The sequence below is a fragment of the Tamandua tetradactyla genome, chromosome 12 (assembly GCF_023851605.1).
Source record: "Tamandua tetradactyla isolate mTamTet1 chromosome 12, mTamTet1.pri, whole genome shotgun sequence".
Taxonomy (NCBI): domain Eukaryota; kingdom Metazoa; phylum Chordata; class Mammalia; order Pilosa; family Myrmecophagidae; genus Tamandua; species Tamandua tetradactyla.
In genome coordinates, this window is record NC_135338.1 from 96,459,798 (window position 1) to 96,486,593 (window position 26,796).

The 26,796-nt window shown below is 45.0% G+C and overlaps 2 protein-coding genes across 5 annotated transcripts in view; one reads left to right on the forward strand and one right to left on the reverse strand.

Annotated features, from left to right (window-relative positions):
* The first annotated feature begins 183 nt into the window (after positions 1-183).
* On the forward strand, positions 184-26,042 carry MRPS11 (mitochondrial ribosomal protein S11). The gene is made up of 6 exons (XM_077124155.1): positions 184-307; positions 433-549; positions 5,258-5,356; positions 6,262-6,391; positions 7,622-7,687; positions 8,266-26,042. Exons 1-6 carry the CDS (start codon positions 243-245, stop codon positions 8,371-8,373), a joined length of 585 nt encoding a protein of 194 aa, XP_076980270.1. The 5' UTR covers positions 184-242; the 3' UTR covers positions 8,374-26,042.
* DET1 (DET1 partner of COP1 E3 ubiquitin ligase) overlaps positions 19,641-26,796 on the reverse strand; it is a 61,739-nt gene continuing 54,583 nt past the window's right edge. For 2 of the 4 annotated variants that reach the window (XR_013160732.1, XM_077124150.1), the window contains one exon: positions 19,641-19,711. Coding sequence is in view for 1 of the 4 variants with exons in the window: in XM_077124150.1 (XP_076980265.1) it covers positions 19,681-19,711 (31 nt within the window). In the remaining 3 variants the exon portion in view is untranslated. Of the gene's footprint in view, positions 19,712-22,010; positions 22,242-24,182; positions 24,426-26,796 lie in introns of all 4 variants that reach the window. The other 2 variants (XR_013160733.1, XR_013160731.1) reach the window with 2 other exon arrangements.

Below are 26,796 nucleotides of genomic sequence, written 5' to 3' on the forward strand. Positions count from 1 at the left end.
CGAAGATTCGTCGTCACGTTAACGACGTTAGAAAAAAAGAAAAAAATTCCAAAACTCAACCTAAAATAAATTTTCTATGTCAACTAATAGGAACAAATGCCTTTGAAGAGGTTTTTCAGGAAGAATCTGATTATTTTTCCTCTGTACCCGCCTCCACAGGCGCGCATGGTGCTGGCTCCCCTACAGCTTTGCCAGCTTCCGCGGACGCCGTGGACGGGAGACGGTTGGGGTCAATTCAAAACATGCAGGCCGTAAGGACCGCAAGATTTTGGCTCTTGAAGTCATGGGTTTGCCCACGGTCTACCGGGTAAGAATGACTGGCCCTCCGAGCCCACGACCACTCCCAGACCGATGCCCCTGCTCTAGTCCCGTGAGCCACCTGGGCTCCGGTGGCCTTAGACCCGGACCTCACCGAGCTTTCCTTCCTCGCAGGATCGTGGCCGGGGTTCCGGTCCAGACGGTCCACACCGGCGCCCAGCAGCCGCGAGACGCAGCGGCGAAGCCGGACGCGGAGGAGAAGGCGGCGGCTCCGAACCGCGGCAGCTTCAGGTGAGCGCCGCTTAGCCGGCCCCGGAGGACCCGCGCTCCGGGACTTGCCCGCCACCCTCCAGAGTCGAGGGAACCAGTGAATTCCCGCGTCGGCCCCTTGCCATCGTGTGACGTTTTGCAGCTTAACATCTGAACCTCAGCTGAAAGTGGGGATAATGCCGAACGAGGTTTTTGTGAGAATTAAAGGAGGTGCGCCCTGGAGCAAAGTAGATGCTCAGTGAACATTTGCTAAATGAATGAATGTCAGGGTGTACAATATCGGCTTTCCTTACTTTTAGGATAAAAGTTGTGTCAGACTAACAGCCTTCCCTATCTCGGACACAAAATTGGGGTGGAATGGGGTGGGGGTTGGCTATGCTGTAGAGCAGATTATTCTGGAATTCTTAGAGTCCAAGGTAGGGTGGCTTTTTGCGCTCAGTCCTGGCACTTTACCTCCCACCGCTGCCACTACTTCTACGCTAGATGTAATTTACATTCATTTAGCAAACATTTACTGAGAGCCTACTATGTGCCAGACACCCTACTAGGTGCTAAGAATACAAGTAAGAAAGATCATTCCTAATCATGAGTAGTTCATAGTCTACCAGTGAAGACTAACATACCTACACCATAATCTGTTTAATCATATTGATGAGGTAAGAGGTGGAAACATGGAAATATGAAAGAATGAGTGTCTCACTCCTGAGGGAATCAAGCAAAACTATAGGGAAGAAAATATGAAGCTAAGAATGGAATTGAATGAGAGTGTAGCTGAACAAGACAAAAGATATCACCTTAAGTCAAGCTAACAGATTGTGCCAAGGCATGTAGGATGAAAGAACATGTTTTCCTCTTGCTGTGTGTGATGCTCAGGATAAGCCGGGGCACTCATGGCAGATGAGGCTGCAAAACAGGAAAGAATCAGAATGTTTGTCTGTCACACCGAGGCTTTTCACTGTTCCCTACAGGGGAAACTGCTGAAGTAGTTTAAACCAAGATTCTGTAGTAGTCACTCATTAACCGATGTCAGCACTGTTCGTGGTGCTTGGGATGCATCAGTGACCCGACAGACAAAAATCCCTGCCTTTGTAGAACTTAAATTCTAGCAGAGGTCGGGGGCAATAAATGGAAAGCAAATAAAACACAGGCATAGAGCAGATGATCAGGTGTCTAGTGTTTATGAGGATCAGCAAGAGGCCAATGAGGAGTGAGGGGTAAAAACAGTAGGAGATTGGGGGGCAGGAAGAGTGGAAAGTGGGGAGCACACACAGCACGTTCCATATGGCTTCACAGGCAATGGTGAGGACTTCAGCTTTTTTTCTGAATGAGATGGGAAGCCATTGGAGAGTTTTGAGTAGGAGGTTGATAATGTTGATTACAGTTTGAAAAACTCCCTTTGGCTGCTGTGTTGATATGAAACCTTATGGGAGCAGGGATAGAAGCTAAGAGTAGTCTTAAACAGTCAGAAAACCACTGAAATAATGAGGGAAAGAAATGACAGTGGCTTGGACCTGGGTTGTAGCATCAGAGGTGTGTAAAAGGCCAGACTGATACATTGTAATGGTAGAGCCAAGAGGCATTGTTAATGTAAGGAGTGAGAAAAGAAGAGTGAAGGAAAACTCCAGGAGTTTGGGTTTGATTGAGTTAAATTCAGGATGCTTAATTAACATCTAAGTGGAGATAAAAGGAAGGCTATTAGAAATGGAGATCAGGGCTGGAGCTATACATTTGGGAAACCTCATCAGTATGTGATACTTAATCCCGTGAGACTGGATGAGATTATCAAGACAGTAAGTATAAGTCAAGAAGAGAAGAGATCCATGGATGAATGCTGGAGGCTTCCAACAGTTAGAGATCAAGGAGATAAGGGAGAACCAGCAAAAGAGACAAAGAAGAAACTTTCAGGTTTCTATTTTTTAAATGTATTTCTAGAGGAAGAGGGATCAGCTGTGTTGAGTGCTGCTGATATGATAGGTCTGGTAGGCTGGCTGAGGATCACTCATTAGAGTTAACAATGTGGAGTTGAGTGGTGGCCTCATCTACGCAGTTTTGGTGGAGTGGTGGGGACTAAAGTGATTGGAGTGGCTCGGAGAGAGACTAGAAAAAGACAGGAAGGAACAGTTCCTTAAAGGGTTCTGTTGTAAGGGAGAATAAAGAAATAGGGAAGTAGGTTAACAAAAGAAAATTTTGTTTAGGGGTTGGGGAAATAGCAGCAAGTTTGCCGATGGGAATGATGCAGGAAAGGGGAAAGAATAAGATGTTCTTTGTGAGAACTGCTGGAGTCCTGGCCTCGAGAGCAAGTGGAGCACAGCCAGCCACCGCTGTACGAGGAGAGCAGGCAGAAAGATGTGGGCCCACGTGTTTGTTTGAGGGAGCGGGAGAGAATTCTGATTGCTTCTATTTCTCTGTGAAGGTCATCAGCTAGCGGTGAGGAAGTAGCAAGGAGCTGAAGGTTGGAGGGGGCAAAGGAAAGCATAAAATAATCATCTAGGAGAACGGGAAGATAAGTGAATGAGGGAGATGCAGTGTGACTGCCAGACAGTACCGTGGGCCCCCTTGATGTTAGAAGTCACTAAGATAGAGCAGAGGTTCTCAGCCTGCAGCCGTTTTGTTCCCCAGAGTACTTTGAAGCAATGTCTGGAAACATTTTTTGGTTGTCTCAGTGGGGTGGGGGCGCTTCTGGCATCTAGTTGGAGGAAGCCAGAGGTGCTGTTAAACACTACGCAATGTTACAGGACAGCCCCCTACCACCAAGAATTTTCTAGCCCAAGATGTCAGTGGTGCTGGAATTAAGTAACCCTGCTATAGAGACCAGTCAGCTGGCTGTGTTCATTTCTAGCCAGCTATGCAGACACAAGCCAGAGTGGCTGGGGAGTTGGCCCTAACCAGGTTAGGGGGTTGCCAGTAGAGTACAATGAAGCGAAAGGGGTCGGAGAATTGGGGGTGTGATTCTAATGAGTCACAGTTTCCCATGCAATTTCCTCTAGGTAAGACATGGCCATGAGGAGTGTGAGGGAGAGTGAACAGGTGGTAGGATCAGTGGATTGATGGTCCCCATGGGATTGAAAGGACCTGGCTGTGGGAAGTAGAAGGGGGGAATAGATGTGCCAGGAAGTGAGGGCCACCGAGTGTGATGCTTGAAACCAAGTTATGAGGGATGTTCTTGTTTGTTAAAGCATAGGTAGATTTCACATGTTGGTGATTGAAGTCCACAGAAACAGAACAATGGGGCATCATCACCTGACCAAGTTGACACCTGAACCTAACTACCACAGGGGGTTTTCAGGTATTTATTGGTAATGACCAGGGCAAGGTGTGACCACCGAGAAAGTAGCCAAGGCAGGATAGAGGACATAGAATCACTAGAGGAAAGGAGGACAAGAGATCACCAGCAGTTATGGCAGGAGAGTGCTGAGTGACAGTGACCCAGGAGCTATAGTCTTTGCATTTTTCTGCATTCATCTGCATTTTTAAAAATTCTCTCTAGCAGCAATTAGAAAATGGATTGAAGACCTATGAGGCAGGATCCTCTCTATTTGGAAATAAAACTAGAGCTTAACCAGCCCAGATTCTGGCATCTGCCACATTTATGTCAGGGCCGGTTCCACTTAGTCTGTCCAAAATCAGAAAATTCTGAAGCCTGAAGTGCACGAGCAGAAGTCGGCCCTGAGCACTGGGGAAGTGCGTCCATCCTCAGTTCTCCGGCTGTTCAGAAGATGCTGTGTTTGCTGGCCCCGGTCTGCAGCCCCCTGGTGCACAGATGAGTGCGGAGAGGCAGCAGGCCAGTTCAGGAAGCTTTGTCTTTCCTTTCCCTCATGTTTCTTGGGGTGAACTATTTATTCCTTCCTACACTGGGCTTAGGAGGTCTCTTCTGAGCCTTCAATGAAATGGTTGGTTCAAGCCCCCAAATTCTTCCTAGTTGAAACACTTTGTTAAATTGAATAAAAACCATTACATGATTAGATGCAGACTTTAGTAGGCCTAAGTTCTTGGACCCCAGGTCAATAGGGGAAATTATCAATGGGGAAATGTTTATATTTTAAATCTAAATGTCAAGACTCAACTCATCCACTTTCCACCTGTGCACATAGGCTGTTAAGCCAGTGGCCTGTTGAGGTTCTAAATCATCTCTAAGGTTAGGCCTAGCAGGAGAGGATATTTTGGTTAATTTTTGACTATCACTGTGATATTTTCTTGTTTTGTTTTTAAAAATACCTCTTGGAAAGCAGGCAGGACTAGAAAGAAGACAGTGCCCAGAGAAGTGTGTTTCTAAAACAGAATCCATTGTATTTCAAGTGTCTGTGGGGGTACAAGCATGTATAGTGTATGGCTGTTTTCATACTACAGTGGCAGAATTGAGTAGTTGCAGCAGAACCTGTAAGGCTGGCAAAGCCTAAAAATACTTACTGTCTGGCTCATTACTGAAAAGTTTGCAGATTCTTATTTTAAAGGATTCTGAATTATTTTTATAGCAATGATATTATGAGTATTAAAATTATTTTGTCTGTTTCTTATAAAGTAGGGAGTCCATAATGGGTGAAACAAGAAATAGCAGTATGATTATATTTTTAAAGTTACAAAAGAGTAACATATAGAGGGCCTGAAAATAGGGATATAATTATACTAGAAAGGACAGTGGGGCTGTGGGAGGGGAAATAGGGAGGATAGCGGTATGAATTAAATTCTCTTCTCCAGGGCAATTTAAAATAAACATTTCTTCTAATTGCAGCATTTATCCTCCAATTCCAGGTGAGGAATGCTCTCTGAGGTGGGCAGGAAAGAAATTTGAGGAGATCCCCATTGCACATATTAAAGCATCCTACAACAAGTAAGCAGGAGGCACCGGGTGGGTCTGGGGTGGGCTTCTTTCCCCTTCACCAGGGAGGTCAGGACTGGCCCTGGATACCCTCCTTGGAGTGGAAGTCTGGATGCTGTGTCCTGCATGATGAGGCTAGTGTAGAAAACCCCCGGGCTCACTCCATCTTGCTTGAGGAAGCTACCTTTTATCTTTGTAAAATTTACTCAGATTTCATGAAAATGTGAAATAGGTTGAAAGTATCATAGTTATAAGAGTCCTTTGTTTTCCTTGGGGGTAGTATGTCCTGGTTCTCCTCAAGAATTGGAGAGAGTATTTTAGGGCCAGATGGTCCCATCACAAAGGCATCGTTCGGGTGTTGCTGTGGAATGAGCACTGTGAGAGAGGGGATGGGTGATATAAAGTAAGATGAGAGATGAGTTAGGAATATATGATTTATTAACAAACTGACCAAAATGTACACCTCCAAGTAAATGCTGTCCCTTTGAAGTACTCACCTTGGGGCCACTGTGCACTGACCTCTGCCTTGTAAGGCTAAAAGCGAACGATGAGTTTACAGTGTGAGAGGACAGGCACGCTCTCGTGGCTTACAACCAGGCGCGAGAGAGAGTTCCCACATGTGCTGGCTGACACTAACGACCACTTTGCAGGCCGGCCCCCACTTGGAGATGGGATCAGGGTTTGGTTACAGCCCGTCCATGAAGCAATTTAGAGAACAGTTCAAGACTGTGGTTTCAGGTTAGAATGTATGACAAGGATGAAATGCTGTAGGAATTCAAAAAACATTCCTCTAAAAACCTCAGTGTGAAAGCTGCTGACTTTCTTTTTCTTTCCCACTTGGGCTGATTAGTATTTAGTTTTGCTCCTATTTCCTTGAACACTAGTTACGTCCCACTTTCCTCCTCTTCTTCTCCCAGCACGCTGATCCAGGTGGTCTCTGCCACTAACCAGCCACTTGCCCGTGCTTCCTGTGGCACGGAGGGCTTTCGGAATGCCAAGAAGGGCACAGGCATCGCGGCGCAGACGACAGGCATAGCTGCAGCGGCGGTGAGTGTGTGTCCTCTCTGCTCCCTCTGACGTGCGCCACTGACGCGTGGTCGTCACTGTGAAGGAGGATTCCTGTGACAGAACGCCCTTGATGACACTGCTGCTAGCTGTTCAGAAGCAGTGCTTTATTTGCCAGGCCTGGTTAGATGCCCTGACATTGGGCGTGGTTTGAAGAGGTCTGTGTGAAAAAGGCTTCTCTTCTCTTTCCCTCCACTTAGTTAGAAGTGAAGCACTTGTCGGTTCATTCTAGGAGAGGTAAGAGCTTGAGTACTGAAGGTTTTAGAACCAGAATCCTCTCTGTTGAAGAGCCAGTGGAATGGAGATGAGGCCTGATAATACTCTAGTTGGCGGGACAGTCTCATATCATACCAGTCCAACTGTGAACTGTTACAGACCTCGCTAGAAGCAAATTGACAGTGTGCTACTATTGGTAGATTCATCAAGCATCTATTATGTGCCAGACTATTTATTCATTTTCATGAATCCTCAACAGCCTGTCAGTATAATCCACATTTCCAGAAGCCAGTTAAAAGTGAGAGTCTGTGACTTGCTCAGCCACGCAGCCTCATTCGGTTCCCAGATCTGAGCCCAGCTGTGTTTTGCACTTTCTTGTGGCACAGGTGTTTCAGATACTCATGCCATGCCAAAGTGTTGCCTGAGGGAAAACCTTGACCTTCACACAAAGCTCTCTGCCCAAAGGTATTCATTGCTATGTATTCATCATCAAAAAAGGAAATGTTCTAAATGTCCTTCAGTGGACTGATTACCATGAAGAGAAATGCATCAGTGTAACTGTGGCTTCAGCATGGTGGGTTATGAGTGACCTGTGTATTTTCCAAACTTTCTATATGAATTGCCTTTATAATCAAGAAAAGAAGCTTGATAACTGGAGATGAAAAAACTGAAGAGAACACTTTTCTCTTATCATTTTAAGTGGGTGTTTCAGCTCAGCCTTGACGCCCCAGGCGTCCCATCGTGGTCTGCAGTTCTGCCTGTACCCACCTGGGAAACAGCTGAGCGATATTTAGAAAGCTCCATTAGGTGGCAGTCCTGTCATGGACTACAAGGGACCCCAATCTACTTTTACCCTCCCCTGTCTCCCACCTCCTCATATCCATATAGGTGCCATTTCCCTGGCACTCATAGGCCTGTTGCTCCAGGTGGCAGCAGAAAGAAACATGGTGCAGTGGTTCTCTCTCTGGGCACTAACCACCTGCTACTTCTCTCCAGAAAGCTACAGCGAAGGGTGTGACCCACATTCGAGTTGTGGTGAAAGGTCTGGGGCCAGGGCGCATGGTAAGTGATCATGATTCTCCACAAAGTATGTAGTTACTCTTGAGTTAGTGAGACAAATGGGGTGTGAGCACAGAGAAAATAGTGAAGGGCCCTATAGTGGTTTCCATGAGGGCCTGAAGTTACTTTCTGTTGTTCCTGTAACCAGCAGTGCAGGGCTAAAGCATGTGCCCAGGGTGCTAGGAACCCACAAGGGCAGGCATGACCCAGCTGGGAGGTCAGGAAAGCTTCCCTGAAGACATCGCTTTTGACTTTTCAAAAATAGCAAGATATTAGCCAGGTGAAAGAGGAGGAGAGAAGATTCCTGGCAGAGGAAACAGCACAGGTGAGAGTGCAGGAGGAGGATGCTTACAGGGTGCTGAGGTTTACAAGTAGCCTTGGTTCCTGGATTGGAAAACACAGTAGGAGGTGGCAGCATTGGGAGTTTCTGAAAGGGTAGGGGTGGAGGACCTTGGTGAGAATAGAATAGGATTGGGATTGTAGGTATTGGAGCCAGCGAGCCTCCTTGACTCCCCTTCACCCCCTCTACTCCGCCCCCACCCCTCTCTGAGCCATTCTCCTGTCCCTTCTGCTCCTTCCAGTCTGCCATCAAGGGACTGACCTTAGGGGGACTGGAGGTGGTCTCAATCACAGACAGCACGCCCGTTCCGCACAACGGCTGCCGCCCCAGGAAGGCCCGGAGGCTGTGATGGGAAGGACCCTGCGCTTGGACCTCCCTCAGGCCTCTCCCAGTTGGACCTCACAGAAGTCGTCCTGCGAGCTGTCTCCCAGGAGAGGGCTTGTTGGAGATGAGCTCAGGCAGCAAGGAGAGCGCTTTGCCTCCTCACGTGGCCTTTGCTTGCCTTTTGACTCGAGATCAGTGTGTTCCTGGAATGAGACAGGAGGTGGGGCTGCAGAGGCCACTGTGACCTGTACTCCCAAAAAGTAAATGCTACCTCTGCTCTGAAAAAAATTAGAGAATGTCTCTATTATTGCAATCTGTGTATTTGAGAACAGTAATTCCCCCTTCCTGAAAAACATTGTGAATTGAGGTGAAACTCTAAATGGAAGGTTTAAAATACAAATGTGAGCTGCTGTTTATCAAATATCTTCCTCTGTGTTCAGTTATTTCTTTTGAAACTGAGGTTTCCAAAGCTCATCATAACACCTTTTTTTATTAACGGCTTGCAATTTAGCCCCAAATTGAAAGCGTTTTCCCTCCTTCTGGTACATTTTAGGTTTAGAACATGTCACCATCAGAGGGCGTATTTGACATTATTTCTAACACTGCAGGAAGGTCACTTACACTTCACATGTGCTAAGAGTACACGCGATTCCTCACAGAAAGTGGCATTCATCTTTTAACATACTCGGTGGGCTTCAGCAGACCCAGCACTCAAAATTGGGTGACCTAAAGTGGGGAGTTGTATAAAACCAAGGGTCTTCGAGATGATAGAGTGGATGAATGGACTGGATGGAGTAGAGCCCAAATGCCAAATAAGTTGCTTCATTCTGGATCAGTTTAGGATATTTCCTTTTAGAGGAACAGCAGACACGACACATAAGTACAAAAGAGGAGGTTGGTGTGGAACCCAGCTGGGCTTGGGCAGGACTGGTGGCTCAGTCAGTGGGGCATCTGGGCCCTGAGTACCTCAGCAACTTTTTGGAACAGAAGCCAAAGGTGTAGGCTCTAGAGACCCAACAGAAAAGATCTCTCTGCATAGACCAAAGAAGGGCAGGGCTGTGAGCCTCACCGGAGGGTGAAAGAATGGTGCGTGTCCACCAAGCACCGGTCCTCCCAGGCTGGCATCTGCAGAAGGGTCTGCTGGCCAAATGGGCAGGGGACCGTGGGTTCACTTCAGTGCTGAACCAGCTAAGCCCTCTGATTTGCTTGAACTCAATATAATTGAATTGATAAATGCCCTTTTAACCAGGCAAGAGGTTAAGAGAGTGGGAGAAGCCAATGAACCCAGACATGTGAGTTTAGAAGGAAAAATCTCCCTACTGCTTTCTCTTTGATCTGTAGCTGAGCCTGTGAAAGTTAACTTGAGACTAGTGACTAAAGAAACCCAAGTGGTTACATGTGTTAATGCCAGTGCTGGCAGGAGTTATATTATTTCACCATAAAACTGCATGCAAACACAATGGATTTTAAAAAAACATTGGGCTCTTGAGAATTATTTTTTGTGATTTGACGTGAGTTGACCTTTACCAGAGTGGGCACAGGGTCTGGAGCAATTAAACAGTGTATCAGCCAGGGTCCGAGCAGGTGACAGACCTCTCAAAGGGTCTAAGAGAAGCTAATGAACGTTCCTTACTGTGTTCTGGTCAGGATTAAGGGAACAAACAGATGGTGGGACACGCAAGTTGTAGCAAGAGCAGGAAGCCAGCACCACCCTGGACCTAAAGGAGCAAGGGAAGGAACAGTTACCAGAACCTGCAAGACAAATGCTGAGGAGGTGGGGGCACCCGGCAGGAACTGCAGCCACAGAAGAATGCAGCCTCTGCCCAAACCAGGGCCTGGCAGAGAGGGAGAAGGAATCAGTGCCTTGACTGCACCAACCCTCTGATCTGGTCCTGGTTTCCCTATTGGCAGAACCCAACAGGAAGCACAGGGCAAGGGAGCTGGGTGCCATGGTCCTCAAGGGTCAGCATCCAGGCTGCAGAGTGGAACAGAGAATGGATCTGGAGGAGCCCGTGGGAAATAGTAAACAGAGTTTCTGTGTTTCCTGTAAGAGACCCTTGGTAAACTAGTTTTAGAATGTGTTCTTTTACTCTCGATAGGGCTTTGAAGGGAGAATCCGACACAGGAGCCCTGAGAGCTTACAAGCACAGATAAGACACCAAGAACTCTAAAAGATCAGTTGTCTTTGGCCCAGAAATGGGTGCCTGGCATAGCCCCCAGGAACCAGGGGTGTGCATCATTTCTAAGGCATGCTGGAAAATGCAAACTGATTAATTGTGCACTCTCTATGCACACTGTTTTCCCCAGACTCTGAGTGGCCAGTAAAACGTGTGCTTTCTTCAATTGTATTATTTCTTAATGGTTTAAACTTGGCCTCTAAGTCAAATCCTAGCACCTTCACCAAAAGCTGATCACTTAAGGCAGTTATTTGCTAAAATGCTGGATGCCCGGTCCTCTGCTGCTATAAGCCCTTCTTAGCAATAGTTCTCTCAGTCCTGAGAAAATAGGTAGAATGTGTCCTAGCACTTCCCCCAAGACAGAGAAAGGCAGAACTTAGCATTTAGGTCCCAAGTTTTTATGCAAGTAGTGTGTTGGCATCAGCTGGTGTGACATGGTTCCTTGTTTCCTGGCATCAGGGCCTCAGACTATTTCTATGGATGCATCTGCAGCTTTGCTTCTACCAGCTCAAAGCTGGGAGCACACGGCTGGCAACATAAGGGAAACTCCTCTTTCTACAAACACAATTTCTTTCCTTTCAGCCAAGGCCATCACCTGACACCAAGATGTAAAATCACTGCCAAAATAAACCTGTTTAACACCAGAGTACCTGGCTGATGGCAGAATATCACTCAGCATATTAGAAAAAAACATTTTCCAATCTGCCTCTGCTGCAACCTGGCTCTTACATGTGTATTTTAAGAAAATAATTTTATATACCTCCCCCAAGGCTCCTTTATTCTTTTTCTCTACTCATCTTTTTCTAATTTAGAAAGGCACATTGCTTATTTAATCCGGGTATTTATCCAAAATGACTCAGGATCACTGCCAGAGCAGAAATTATCCATTCAATTAAACTGAACAATGGGTTATTCCACAAACCCAGAGGCTAGGCAGAGATACGGGAGAGTGGAGATATGGCACTGTCACTCTTCTGGAACCCACAGTCTAAGGAGCCTAGACAGGTGGAACCGTCTGATTGACCTTGCATACAAGAGGCATAGCTGTTACTGGTGTTTGAGTGCAAGAGGGACCCCCATCTTTTTAAGGGATGGAAAGGGAAGCTTCATGGAGAGTGTGGCATGTGAGACAACCAGATAGGTGAATGGGCATCCCCAGGGTTGGAAATTGGCAAAACAGCATAGCCCAAGTTTCCTCAGGTTACTGGATGTGGCTTTGTTGGCAAAGTAAAAGAAAAAGGAAGGGGTCAAAAAACTTGAGGTCACACCAAGGGTAGAGAATAAGTTTGGCAGATGTGATGGAGACCAGGGGATGGGAATGTAGAAGAGTATGACAGGAAGGAATTTGTAGTTAGAGATTTTAGAGATAGCTCATTTATAGGAGATGAACTGGTATACAGGAGTCTAAAATGAGTGGAGGGCGGTGCGACGGTGGCTCAGTGGCAGAATTCTCACCTACCATACCAGAGACCCGGGTTCGATTCCTGGTGCCTGCCATGTAAAAAAAAAGTGTAAAATGAGTGGAAATAAAAGCCACTGAGGTTAAAGTCAAGTAATTATGAGATGAGGACAAAGGAAGCCATCAGACTTGATGTGGCAGTCCCAAAGTGGGTACCAGGGAAAGGAACAGAGACAAAGTATGTGGAAGAATGAAAGTCTGTAAACAAAGCAGAGTGGCCCCAAGTGAGGGAGAAGTATAGGAGTAAAAAAAGAGGGAAGCAACAGCCTGAACTTCAAAAGTGAATGCCTGTTGAGTGGAGGGAGTAGAGAATATCCCATAAGGGGATAGGAAGTTGGGAGAATGCTGACATCTATCCCTGCCACCGGGCAGGAGATGTGCAGAGTTAGACCAGGAAAAAGAAAGACTGTTGGGAAAACAATGATAAGAGGCTGTCTCTTTCCAGTAGGATTAAGTTCTAGGGACTTCAGAGGAAAGAGAGAGGTTACAAGAGTCCTAGAGAAGAATGCAGGCTGTGGGCTGGGGCTGCCCAATGTGACTATGGATGAAGGAGCCATGAGGATGAAGATGCTAAGAGGGTATAGAGCCCTGGAAGTGCCAGGCACGGGCTGAGGACAAAGCCATGTCACAGCCAGGAGGTTGGAACTTGTCCCTCAGCTTCTAACCTGCATTTATAAAGGAAGGAATACAAAAGGCCAGAAACACGTAAGGATGCTCTATCTTACTCGTAATCAAAGAAATGATCATTAAAATGCTTTACCATCATTCCTCAAATGTACAGATCCTGACCAAAGCCATGGTTGAGGATAAGATTTCTCAGGGAACAGTACAGAGAGGGAAAGAAGACCAAGTCTTTAAATGCTGTGAGGAGGACAAGATGGAGCAGGAAGAGAGACAGGAGGAAAACCGAGAGAACATGGCATCTTGGAAGCCAAAAGGAGCATGCACTTCAAGAAAGAAGCAGCAAAGTGTCCAGCCCTGCTGAGAGATCAGCATGCAAGATGAGGACTGAAAAATGCCCATCAGATTTGGCACCTGGGTCACGATGCCTCTTAGAGAGGGTAGTGAGGACAAGGAGGCTGAGTCTTCTGGTGACGGCACTTCCCTTGAGACATGGCGGGCGACGAGACGGTGTGGAGGAGCCCCGGACATCAGGGAGAGGAGACGAGACTGAGCTGGGAGAAGCAGGTCTCAGGGGGGTGGCGGGAGGCAGTGGCACGGGATGCCCTGTGACAGGTGTGGCCGCTGTAAGTTGGGAACAGCTGTGTCTACAGGACAGTGTGTGCACCAACAAGGGGAAGGATGTCCTTAGAATCAGTACACGAGGAGCTTTTCTGTTTTGCCCGACATTCCATACAGTTGTTCTGAAATAAATGAGCTCTCCCTCAATTTTTATAGGGGAAGATACAAATCAGAACAGCCTCTCCAGAGGGAAAGCTGGCATTTTCTATCAACATTTAAGATGCACAGAAGCTTTGGCTTCATGGTTTCACTTCTAGGGATTTATCATATAAAGCAGTACAGCCCAGGAGAACCTCCTGTGTGGCAGGAGTGCTCTCTGTCTACACTGCTGATGTGGTAGCCACCAGCCGCATGTGGCTGCTGAGCACTTGAAGTGTGGCTAGTGTGGCTGAGGAACTGAATTTTAAATGATCTAATTTGAATTAATTTAAATATAAATAATTACACGTGACTGATGACAACCGTATTAGACAATGCAGCTATGGATATTCCTTCATATGTGTCCCAAGTATGCAAAGATATTCCCAAGATGACCTAACTGTGCACCAACAGGGAGCTAATTAAAGAAATTATGCTCTATCCATATGTCATGGTCAGGTTCATGTGTCAACTTGGCCAAGTTTTGGTACCTGTTTGTCTGGTTGGGCAAGTGCTGGCCTGTCTGTTGCAATGAGGACATTTCATAGAATTAGATCATGATCACATCGGCTGCATCCACAGCTGATTCCATTTGTAATCAGCCAAAGGGGAGTGTCTTCTGCAATAAGTGATGCTTAATCTAATCACAGGGCGCCTTTTAAGGAGGATTCAGAAGAGGCGTGTTCTATTCCTGCTTCAGCTGGTGAGCCTCTCCTGTGGAGTTCATCCAGACCCTCCATCAGAGTCGTTGGCTTCACAGCCTGCCCTACAGATTTTGGACTCTGCATTCCCATGGTTATGTGAGACTCTTTGATAAATTTTATATTTGCAAGGGTTCCCTGTTGATTCTGTTTCTCTACGAGAACCCTAATACACCATATAAAGGAATATTATCAGTCCTGAAACAAACCAAGATGTACCGCAAAGTAAAAACTGAGGGAGAACAATGTGTCTCATACAGTTGCTAGTTTTTGAAGCAAAGGAGATATGTTTGTATGTGTTGTGACTATCAGGAAAGACATACCCAAGAGTGGTCACTGCAGGGAGTGGAGGAGGGCTGGGAGCAGCTGGAAGACTTAACTTCTTACCGTGGGCACCTTTAGAAGTGGGCACCATGGACATGTTGTCACTTATTCAAATCAGTGAACTAATTTGTTTTAGACTATTTTCTAAAAATATCTAAAAGCTGCAGAGTCATGGAATATGTAAATTATCTGCTGAAATATGCATGCAACATTTTTTAACATACTTTTTGACGCACTCGGACCCTGTAACACCTGCCACCCGTCCTGGTGGTCCATAACTTGGAGAAAGACATCCAACGTGGCTCTAAAATGTGTTCTAGTAATTAATCTGGCTTCTCCCCTCTGCCTGCCCGGGTTCAAATTAAATTGGACACGTGCTCTGCTTGTCAGTCTTGCCAGAATGCTCGGATGCTGCGTCAGAGGCTTGGCTGAAAGGAGGGGTCATACCGAGCAGGGCACCCCGTTTCCATAGTGCCCCGTGGCTGCTCAACTGCCTCAGATGTGTGGACTGGAAAGAAATGTCACCTAAGGGGCAGCGCGGGGTCAGGGGACTCGGCCGGAGGGGATGGAACACCTTCTCTAGTCCCAGCATAAGCAGTCCCCTCTCTCATCAGACCTTTTCCCCATCAGGGCCATGCAGAGGTGGAGTGGGACCCGGCTCTGGCATCCGAGGATGAGATGCCTGCAGCCTGTTCCTGGCCGGGAAGAAGCTCAGTCTGACGCACAAGGCCACATTGGGAGGGAGCCCTGGGATTGGGTGACCCTAGAAATCCAAACCATTTTCCACTCCTGGCCCTCCCGCCCTGGCTGCCCATCTCTTCCGGCCTAGGCTTTGGGGTCCGACAGTCCTGGGTGTAAACCCACACTGCAGTGAGGGACCTTGGGGACATGACTGCATCTCTCTGACCTTCAGCTCCGCCCCCTCCATGGGGTTGGATTCGCTAAGATCGCTGCGAGCTGCCCACGTGCAGCCGTGTTCATCCAGGGTGGCACTGCCCGGCCCGCCCTCCTGCTCCTCATCCACGCTTCTGAGGAGGCAGCTGCCATCTCTCCCTGCGCCTTGGGCTCCTTCCTGCAGGCACTGGCTGGGAATGTGTGGTGAATACAGAGCCATGCCCAGCTTGCTGCTGCTGCAGCTGCTGCGGCTGCTGAGATTATTGTTACCATTACTTTATCATCATCCTACTCAGAACTCTGGTAGAAGCCAATCACCCAACCTCCTACTCCCGTAAATCCACTCAGCTATAAATTAAACCAGATTGTTAACAACTTGCAGCCAAAAATTAAATTAAAAAGCCAAATGATTCAAGGGTCTATCCCCAAACAGATCTCACCTCCTTCCCTCCTTTCTTCCTGTGCCGGTTAGTTAGAAAGGATTATGTGCCCTAGAAGAGCCATGTTTTAATCCTAGCCAATCTTGCAGAAGCAACCCTTAATCCCTATTCAATAATGTGGGTCGGAATATTTTGATTAGATTATCTCCATGGAGATGTGGCCCCACCCATTCCAGATAGGTCTTGATTAGTTTACTAGAATCCTTTAAAAGAGGAAACATTTTGAAGAGAGCACAGAGCCAGGAGAACCATGAGAGCCCACACAGCCAGAGACCTTTGGAGATGAAGAAGGAAGACACCCGTGGGGGAGCTTCATGAGACTCTTGTTTCATGGAAGGAAAGCTAACAGATGTGGCCATGTTCACCATGTGCCTTTCCAGCTGAGAGAGAAACCCTGAACATCACCAATCTTCTTGAACCAAGGTATCTTTCCCTGGATGCCTTAGATTGGACATTTTATTGCCTTGCTTTAATTTGGGCATTTTCACAGCTTTAGAACTGTAAACTTCCAACTTATTAAATTCCCCTTTTTAAAAGCCATTCTGTTTCTGGTATAGTGCATTCCGGCATCAAGCAAACTAGAAAACTTCCCTTAAACATCTGTCAGATACAAGCTGTATGACACCTGGTAACTACCCTCAGCAGGTGACATTCTAGTCAGGAGAGAAATTCAGAAAAACTCACCTGGAATACCGCAGGGTGCTGTGTGTGTGTGCACGCGCGTGTGTGTGTGTGATGAGAAGAGATATCAAGGAACACTTCACAGAGAAGGTGACACCTCAGCTCAAAATAAGAGTAAGTTACGAGGTGAATGTGGGGGCATGAGGTGTGATGGGGTGTTTCTGGAAGAGGATGGCAGGAGCGAAGAGTGGAGTGAAGGAATAGCACATCTATTCAGTCAGCCTCATAGACAGGGTTATATCAGGGAAATAATGGCCTCGAAGATACCAGGTCCTAATCCTTGGAACCTGTGAATGTGACCTTATATGGAAACAGGGGCTTTGCGGTTGTGATTAAGTTAAGGATCTTGAGATGGAGAGAGAACCCTGGGTTATTCTGGTGAGCCCTAAATGCAGTCATAGGTATCCTTATAAGAGGGAGGCTGAGGGGAGATTCGACTTCACAGGAGAGGAGATTTGACTTCGCAGAAGAGAAGGCTGTGTGACCAGAGGCAGAGATTGAAGTGATGGGGTCACAAGCCAAGAAATGTCAGTGGCCACCAAAAGCTGGATGAACCAAGGAAGGATTCTTCCCTGGAGCCCCCAAAGAAAGCTGATTTTGGACTTCTGACCTCCAGAGCTGAGAGAATAACTCTCTGTTGGTTTAAGGCCCCAGTTGTGGCGATTTGTTATAGCAGCCCCAGGAAACCAATACAGAGGGCTAGGCAAGATGCTGGAGAAGCCAGCAACAGTGGGGGAAGTGGGTGGAGAGGTATTTAGGAGAGAAATGGAGAAGGCATGGGTGGACTGCAGCTGGGGTAAGGAAGAGAGAGGGGCAGCCCGTCACCTGTGGTCCGGGAGGTCTGGGAACATCAGAAGGGCCCCCCTCAGCCAGGCACTAGGGGCCCCTCTGTACCTATGGCCAGTGGGGGTCCTTGAAAGGCTTTAGGGAGGGTCAGAGCACGGGTGGATATGTGCTTTAGGTGGACGTGGATGTGTGCTTTAGGGAGACCACTCTGCGGCCCTGGGATGGAGGCTCAAAGGCCAAAAGCCTGGAAGCAGGAGGCCCATCAGAGACCACAGCAGAAGTCCAGGTGGAGATGAGAGTCCGACCAAACAGCAACAGTCAAGACTGATGGGACAGACCCCTTCAAGAGAGGTTTAGGAGACACAGCTGCCATTTTGAGTCAGAGGGAAGGCAACTAGCCCCGAGGCTGCTGCAGGGAGTATTTTACCAGCTGACCTGGAGTTCCTTTCAGGAGTCTGGCTGTACAGGCCCCAGCTCCCTCAGAGATGCCCTGGGCCTGTGGGGGCCCTACCTCTGAGGAGCAGGGCTCTAAAAGGGGTGGCTGAACTGCAGCCCAGGGCAAGACCCCTGCTTCAGCCTTCTCAGCAAGAAGCTGCGTCCAGGAGAGGACAACAAGTACCTCCTGACAGCCTCAACCCTGGGAACAGGCAAAAGCACATTTTTTGTCCTGTTGGGACTGGGATAATTGGGGCATTAACGGAAATGCATTTCCCACCTATTTTCTGTCTGATTGAAAAGTACTTTACAGTCATTTAGAGCCCTCACACCTCCTATAATCAGAGCTCATGTCGTTCAGACAGAGGCAGAAAACTGGGTCACCACATGGACTCCAGAGCCTCCTCCCACGATGTGACAAGGAAAAGATGCAGCCCCACACTTCTCTCCGTGCCCCAGACAGGACAAGCTCTGTGCAGGCCGAGCCACCTCCAGTGCCCAATGGGCGGCCCTTCCACAAGCACCTCATTCAGTGACCAGGCTGAGCACCGACAAGCACGGCCACTTTTCCCCCATTTTTCTCCCATTGTTGCCTCAAATCAATCATGTCATATGGCCCTTTTTATGCCCCTGAAGCTCAGGAAGTTTCCAGGGCTTTCTGGTTACTTTTAATTGTAAGAAAAAGTCCCATTTTTTAAGTTAAAATTGCCTTGCAAGGATCTACAAGTCCAGAGGTGTCTATAGCAAAACTTCAATCTCATAGTCAATTCAAAGCTTCTCCTCTCCCCCATCCTGCCTGGGGACCCGCAGTGAGGAAGGAGGGTGTGGTCTCCTCTTTCACTCTCTTTGCTCCATCTTCTCCCCTCCTCCATCTTCAGACCCTTCCAGGGATCGATGGGGGGAGATGGAATGAGAGGGGTGTTGCGGGTTGAATTGTGTCCCTCAAAAAAGATATGTTGACATCCCAACCTCAGCTGCCTGTGAATGTGGAAATAGGGTCTTTGTCCAGTATAATTAGTTAAGATGAAGCCCTACTGGTTTAGAGTGAGCCCTCATCCAATGGCTGGCATCCTTCTAAGAGAGCACACAGCCACACAGCCACAGAAGGGAGAAGTCCACGTGAAGACGGAGGTAGAGAGTGGAGTGATGCAGCCACATGCAAGGAACACCAAGGATGGCAGGCCAACTCCAGAAACTGGAAGAGGCAAGGAAAGATCCTCTCCTAGAGGGCCGGGAGTTCCCTGGAGAACAGGGGAGAAGAAGGGGCGCCACGCAAGATTAAGAAACGACAGACACGAGAAGGTGGTTAAGTGGGGTCAGGGGACTCGAGCTCATCGGGAGCAAGAGCGCCCAATATACTGATGTCCACAGATCCGTTGTGTTCTTACATGGGGACTGCTTTAGAGAGTGTAATCAAAGGCAAGATTTTTTGTAATATCTGTCATGTCAGTAAAGCTACAAAACTTGGTTCCTAGTTTCTTATTTCATGAACTGTTTATTTCTTATCAGAATGTTCCCTTTGGACCTCCTCAGACTTTGGAGCCAGCATCCTTGAGAACATTTGCTTCTTCCATTTGCCGCATTAGCAGGGCACGGTGTGCCAGTGCCTCATGTCCTCGGCTGTCAGCCAACTTCCAGAGTCCTTACGGCTGGTCTCAATATCTCCCCCTTTTAATTTCTGCAAACAAGCATGACAGAGGTCAAAGCAGCAGTTCTCTTTTTTTTTTTATGTTTGGATGGATTTGTTTTTTTTTTTGAAGGTTCACAATATCTTTATTTGTAGTTGCCCAAACCTGGAAACAACCTTAATATTCTAAATATCCATCAACAGATGAATCAATAAACAAATTGTGATACTTCCATATAATGGAATAGAATTCAAATAAAAAAGAACAAATTATTGATTCATACCACAACATGTGTGGAAACCGTCCTTTTTTTTTTTTTTTTTTTAACATGGGCAGGCACCGGGAATCGAACCCGGGTCCTCGGGCATGGCAGGCAAGTACTCTTACCTGCTGAGCCACCGTGGCCCACCCAGTTCTCATTTTGTTGTCAAGATGTTTTCGTTGGATGAACCTCCAGACTAAATACAAAAAAGAGAAAAATAAGAAATAATATTATAATAATACTTACAGTAGACCCTCCAATTATTTTAATCCAAGATGACAGGGTAAAAGCTTGTTTCATTACCTCAGTTTCTTTCATAACATGAGGAACATTCTTTCGCATTTCTAGCACTTTGGATACAAGTTCATTAATGTCTGAAGTAAAATTATCCTGATGTCCCAATAAATGCCTTTTTACTTTCTCCCGTGGAGTTTCAGATTGATTACACAAATAGGGAGAAACACAAAAAGAAGTAACAGTCCAATCACACAGAAGGTGTAATTGCAGTTTAAGACATTGTACTTCATCTCCTGATATCACTACTCATTATTTAAGATCATTGAGCCAAGTATTGACTTCTCTATCAATTTTTATTTGACGACTTCAGATCTTACTTGCATTTTCATGCCATTTCAGTATGTATTCTGTGGTTTGCATTCCTGTGTCAAGGCCTCTCCTGCCACTGCAGCCGTGGCTGTGAGGCCTATAATTCCCAGGGTCACCATAGTTACAGTACCAATAAAACGTTTGGTTCTTTTATGCACAGATTAAATTTTAATTAATTTTAATTTAATTTAAATTTAAAGCACATAGTTTTAAGTAAAATATGCATGTCTGGGGATGATTCCCAAGGTCGAGTCTGATTGACAGGAATCCATATTCCAAGATGCCTTCTTAAAAGAAGAAAAGTTTGATTTTTAGAAATAGGAGAATTAAGACAGGTAAATAATTGGCAATCAGAACATTGTATTTCTGACGAGGATGAAATAAAAGCAATTGTTCCTGCTAAAATAACATAAGGATTAACCACACAAGCTTGAATATAACCAGTTTGATCAATTTTAAATTTAAGAGATAGGTTAAATTTGTTAATGAATAATTTCCTTTCCAAATATGAATAGGGGCTAAACTCATGGCTAATTTCCAGATCGCCATTTGTCGAGGACCTGAGTTAACAAAAGGGGCCGGGGCTACCATTCCCATCCCATGCCACAAGATTTTATTTGTAGCATTGGTATAAATCTCAGTAGAATAATTATTCAGAGTATACCAAGGTAACTTGACCGAACACTTCGAGTCAGAACTGCAGTTGTGCATTGCGTACCCCGTAGGAGCCAACCCCTTACAATTCCATAGGAACCGTCAGCGATACTGACTTCTGTTCAGCCTGGCATTGCACCCGGTGAATATGCTCTGACTCAGATGTCCATGTATATGAATTTTTACATAAAGGCAGCTCATTAGGAACATAGTTTCATTTGTACCCCCAGGCCTCCTCCCTCTATCATTCTCACATTCAGCTTCATTCAGTGTCCTAACATTATTGTGTCACAGTTAGGTAGTATTGTGCTATCCATTTCCAAATTTTTGTAATCAGTCCCGTTGCACAATCTGTATCACTTCAGTTCCAATTACGCAATATCTACCCTATTTCTATCTCCTGATGACCTCTGTTCTTAACTGAAATTCTCCAAGTTCATTCATTAATGTTAGTCCATATCAGTGAGACCATACAGTATTTGTCCTTTTGTTTCTGGCTAATCTCACTCAGCATAATGTCCTCAAGGTCCATCCATGTTGTTACATACTTGATAACTTTATTCTGTCTTACAGCTGCATATTTTTCCATCGTATGTGTATACCACAGCTTGTTTAGCCACTTGTCTGGTGATGGACACTTGGGTTATTTCCATGTCTTAGCAATTGCAAACAATGCTGCTATAAACATTGGTGTGCAAATGTCCATTTGTGTCCTTGCCCTCATGTCCCCTGAGTAGATACCTAGCAATGGTATTGCCAGGCCATGTGGCAATTCTATACTTAAGTTCCTGAGGACCCGCCAAACTGTCTTCCACAGCTAACCTAGCCATCTTCAAAGTTCCAATTTCAAACAAGGAGTATTATTATGGCTGGAGAGACATAAAGGTAAAACCTTGAAATGCCATTGTAGAAATAATGTTTTTTTTTTCCTTCCTCCTTTCAGAAGTAAGGGAGACAAGAGTCAGCCGGACCAGGAAGAGGAGCTGAATCATTGATATAGACAGCTACAGAATTATCTTGCCATGTGACAGGTCTTAACAGTGGAGGATTAGGTACATATGCCCAATAAGTATAATTTTCAGCCTTAGTCATACGTATGTTTAATACAGTTGCAAAGATGACAAGCAACATCAATTTACTCCAATGCTTATTAAAATGCATCACAAGGTGAGTTACGGATAGTTCAGCCATGGTCACCAAAGCAAGGAGCACATGAAGTGTGTTTCTTTCCTTACCTGATTCCTTAAGAGTCTTTTTGGCCTCTTGCATCAGTTTTTTCAATTGCCTCCATGAAGGCAGCTTAGCTTGTTGGGTGTGGGGCATTACCACACGTTGGTTTTTCAAGCTTAGTTTCTCCATTTCTTCCACAGGGGCGTTTATTTTGTCTGAGCCCCTCTTCTGTGGTTTCTTGCTCATATTTCGGCTGATTCTTCTAGAAGGGACCCAGAACAATGGCTGTCCATCATCTGCAGAAATACAAGCATATTCTTTACCCCACACCTTGACCCATCCAGGTTTCCATGTATTTGTTTCTAAGTCTTTCCACCATACACATTGTTCCAAAAAGGTTTTATTCGATGTTTGTGCCCAATGCCTTTTAGCTGCTGTCTCTGGGCCATTACCCCAGATATTAAAAAAATTTCAAGTTAACATGGCCTGATTGCACTAATATCCAAGGGAGAAAAATCTCTCTCTTTTCCCCTTTCTGTTTTAATAATTGTTGTTTGAATGTTTGATGTGTTCATTCAATGATAGCTTGTTCTTGACGGTTATAAGGGTGCCAGTTACATGTTTAACATTCCAAGACTGAAAAAATGTATGTACCTTTTTGGAAATATATACTGGCCCATTTTCTGTTTTTATTTGTTTGGGAACTCCCATATGACTGAAGCACTCAAGAAAATGTTCAATAACATATCATGTGGTTTCTCCTGCCAATAGGGAAGCTACAAGATATCCAGAAAAAGTATCAATAGAAATATGAACATAAGCTAGTTTCCTGAATGAAGGGACGTGTGTGGCATCAATTTGCCAGATTTCATTTGGTTGTAATCCTCACGGATTTACTCCAGATATGAATGGGATAGAGTGTAAGGGACCACAAGTTGGACAACGTTGAATAACCTGTTGGGCACGAGATAAGTGAAATTTTTGTTGTAAAATTTTGGAATTGCAATAAGATTATGCCATTTAGAAGCTCCCACAGTTCCAATTAATAATTTATTAATTTTATCATTACCTTATGACAATGTGTCAGGTAAATGGGTATGAGATCAAATGTGAACGATAAAAATTTTATGGATGCACTGTTGAATAGCATCTTGTAATTGTTTAAGCAATTGGCTTAATTCTGACTCATTAGTATTCAACGTTACCATATTAATATTACAAGTGGCAGTAACAGAATATTGTGAATCCACTACAATATTGAGCGATTCCGGTTGATCTCTTATTAGTTGAATGATTGCTGCTAATTGCTTTTTGTATTGAAGTACACCTGGTGTCCCATACTTTTGTATCTGGTCCATAATATCCAGCTTTTCCTGATTTATTGGCATCTGTAAACTAGGTATCAGCATTACTTAAGAGTGAGTCACTGATTATTCTAGGCAGAATCCAAGTAGTAAGCCTTAAAAATTGAAATAATTTTGTCTTAAGATAATGATTATCAGTTTCATTTATATAATCAGCAAGACCTGTTTGCCAATTTAAACTAGTTTGGTATGCACTTTTAGTTTGCTGTTTGGGAAGAGGAATTACGATTTTTACTGGATCTTTTTTTTTTTTTCCACATGGGCAGGCACCGGAAACCGAACCCAGGTCTCCGGCATGGCAGGTGAGAACACTGCCACTGAGCCACCGTGCCCCGCCCTTTTTACTGGATCTTGACCGCACAACTGTCAAAGGCTTAGTCAACCATTAAATAGTAACAATCCCATTTTATCTATATATGTTGTTAACTTTTTCTGGGTAGAATGAGGTAAAAATATCCATTCCAGTATAGCTTCTTGTCGTGTTAAAATCCCTGTGGGAGAATGTTCTGAGGGAAAAATTAGAAGCCACACAGGTACTCCAATTTGAATTCTATGCAATTGTGCTGAATGAATATGTTCTTGAAGCCATTCTAATTCCTTTTCAGCTTGAATCGTTAACTTTCTTGGACTATTTAACTGAGGATCTCCTTTCAAAGTATCAAATAAATGATGGAAGGCATAAGTAGGAATTCCAAGCATGGGTCGTAACCAATTAATATCTCCTAACAATTTCTGAAAGTTGTTCAGTGTTTGCAAATGATTTTTTCTTATCTGAACCTTCTGAGGAGTAACAGTAGTTTTATCTACTATACTGCCCAAGTATTTATATGGAACTGTTTTTTGAATTTTTTCTGGTGCTATTTGTAATCCTACCTTAGTTAATCTTTGTTCTATGCCTTGAAAAAGAATTTGTAACTGTTCTTCTTGTTCCATGGCCACTAAAATGTCATCCAGGGTATTTGTCTCGGATAGGTTGCAAAGCCAATCCAACATATCTTTGGTCTATTGTGGGGCTGTTTAACATGTCTTGAGGAAGAACTGTCCAATGATATCTTTGTACCGGTTCTTGATGATTGTATGTGGGCACAGTAGAAGCAAATTTCTCTTTATCTTGTTCTGCCAAAGGTATGGTAAAGAAGAAATCTTTCAAATCTATTACAATAATAAACTAGTTTTTAGGAATCATAACTGGTGTGCGTAAGCCAGGTTGTAACAGCCCCACAGGGTGAATTACAGCATAAACTTTTCTCAAATCAGTTAACAGTCTCCATTTCCCTGATTTCTTTTTTATAACAAATGCTCGAGAATTCCAAGGGCTATGAGACTTTTCCATACGTCCTGCTTTAAACTGTTCTTGAACTAATTGTGTCAGTGCCTGTGATTTTTCTTTAGATAGGAGCCACTGCTCAACTCGCACAGGCTCAGTTGTTTTCCAAATTAAAGGTATGGGTTGGGGTGTAATGTCAGCAGTGGCCCCAATTATAAATTTGGATAGCGAAGGCCCTTTCGAGATATTTGTCCAGAATTAAACATACTAGTGTTAGAAATTGAGGAACCAGATACAGTGTCTTGTACAGGATTATATCCCATTTTGCCCATTATAGTTTTTACAGAAGGAGCTAGAAATGGGATGTTGACATATGCTTCCCACTTTTCCAATAAGTCTCTACCCCAGAGATTTATCACAATATCGAAAACAAGGCTGAACAGTTCCTGTTTGCCCATCAGGTCCTTTACAAGACAAAATATTAACACTCTGTTGCACAGTTTTAACCATACCTATTCCATGTAAGGGCTGGCTTAGAGTTTGTAAAGGCCAGCTTGTCAGCCAGTATTTTAATGCAGTAATAGTAATGTCTGCTCCTGTATTTACAAGTCCTTTAAAGGAATTTCCTTCAATTTGTATTGTGCATTCGGGTCTTTCTTTTGTAATTAACTCTTGCCAGTGTACATCTTGTTTTCCAGTACTGCTAAGTCCTCCTGTTCTTTTCTTTCCTGGATGTCCTATTTTATAATATGGTAAAATTAATAACTGAGCAATCCGGTCTCCTTCTACAACTTGATAGGGACCTTGCACTGAAATCATAATCTGAATTTCATCTGTATAATCCTCATCAATGACTCCAGTATGAACAAAGGTGCCTTTACTACTTAAACAGTAGGAATGCCTTACTACTTTACCACTTCTTCCTAGCATGAGTCCTACTGTTTGGGCAGGAATAGAGCCATATATTCCTGTCTTAATCTTTTTGGGATTAGACTCAAGGACTAGCATAATAGTTTCAACAGTAGGTAAGTCTACTGCGGCACTCCTGCTGGTTGCAGGGGACAAATATTGGACACAATGCCGGAGCGGGTTTGTACTGGGTATTGCATCCGCCCAGCATTGGTTTGGCCGGGGCCCCAAGCTGGCCCCCATATCCCGTTTCCCGACACCATATTGCCTTCAATATCAAATCGAGACCTACACTGATTGCTCCAACGATAACATTTTGGACATTTTCCAGGAGCGTTTCCTCCTGACCAAATTTTTAGATTACCGTTATTAGTTTGGGGATGAGCTCCAGAATTATTTCCAGTTTTACAATCTTTTTTCATGTATCTGGGTTTTCCACACTTGAAACATTTTCCTTTTGGGAACATTTTTATGTTCATTCCAGCAATAGCTTCAGCTAACATTCGCATTCAGTGTGGTTCTGAACCAATGTCTCTGCAGCATCTAAGATAATCTTCTAGATGGACTCCTGCAGCCTTCAGAGGTCGTAAGGCCTTTTCACATTCAGAATTAGCATTGTCAAGGGCAAGTCTTTGCAATAACAAATCCCTCAATTCTGGGTGTGCTACAGACTTGTCTAAATTATCTCCCAAATGGGCTATGAAGTCTATGTAAGTTTCATCATTCCCTTGTAATATTTTCACAAAAGAGGGAGAACTGTCTCAGGAGGAGTAATTTGCTCCCGTGCCAGAATGCAAGCAAGACACATTTGGACAACAGCCACATCAGGGAATTGCAATTGAGCCCCTATTCCTGCCCAATGCCCAGTTCCCATAATTTTGTCTGCTGCAACAGGAGCCGGAGGTTGGGCATTAGCATTTCTAGCAGCCTGTTGATTGGCCTCATCAAGCAAACATATTTTCCACTGTAAAAATTGTGAGGCAGTCAAGGCAGCACGAGCAAGCATTTCTCAATCCCATGGAATTAATCTTTCAGACTGCACTAATCCCTTTAACAATCCAACATTGTACAGGGATGAAGTTCCATATTGAGCACAAGCAGTTTTTAATTCTTTTAAAATTTTGAAAGGAAGAGGTACATGAGTGAACTGTTGGCCACCCTGGGGTTGGTGTCCTTCAGGAGGAACTGAGTGATTTGCACAGGAAGCATCTAAGCTTCATGGATCCCCTTGTAATTGTGCTTGTTTAATTCCTAAGGCAACTGCAGGTCCGTGAGGAACTACTACAGAAACTCGTGGAGGGCGTTCGCTTC

What these genes read in the sequence shown, in the direction of transcription:
- MRPS11 (XM_077124155.1), top strand. Translation starts at nt 243, where the DNA reads ATGCAGGCCGTAAGGACCGCAAGATTTTGGCTCTTGAAGTCATGGGTT. An exon ending in CAGGCATAGCTGCAGCGGCG is followed by an intron (nt 6,392 to 7,621) that starts GTGAGTGTGTGT and finishes ACTTCTCTCCAG; the next exon opens with AAAGCTACAGCGAAGGGTGT. An exon ending in GTCTGGGGCCAGGGCGCATG is followed by an intron (nt 7,688 to 8,265) that starts GTAAGTGATCAT and finishes TGCTCCTTCCAG; the next exon opens with TCTGCCATCAAGGGACTGAC.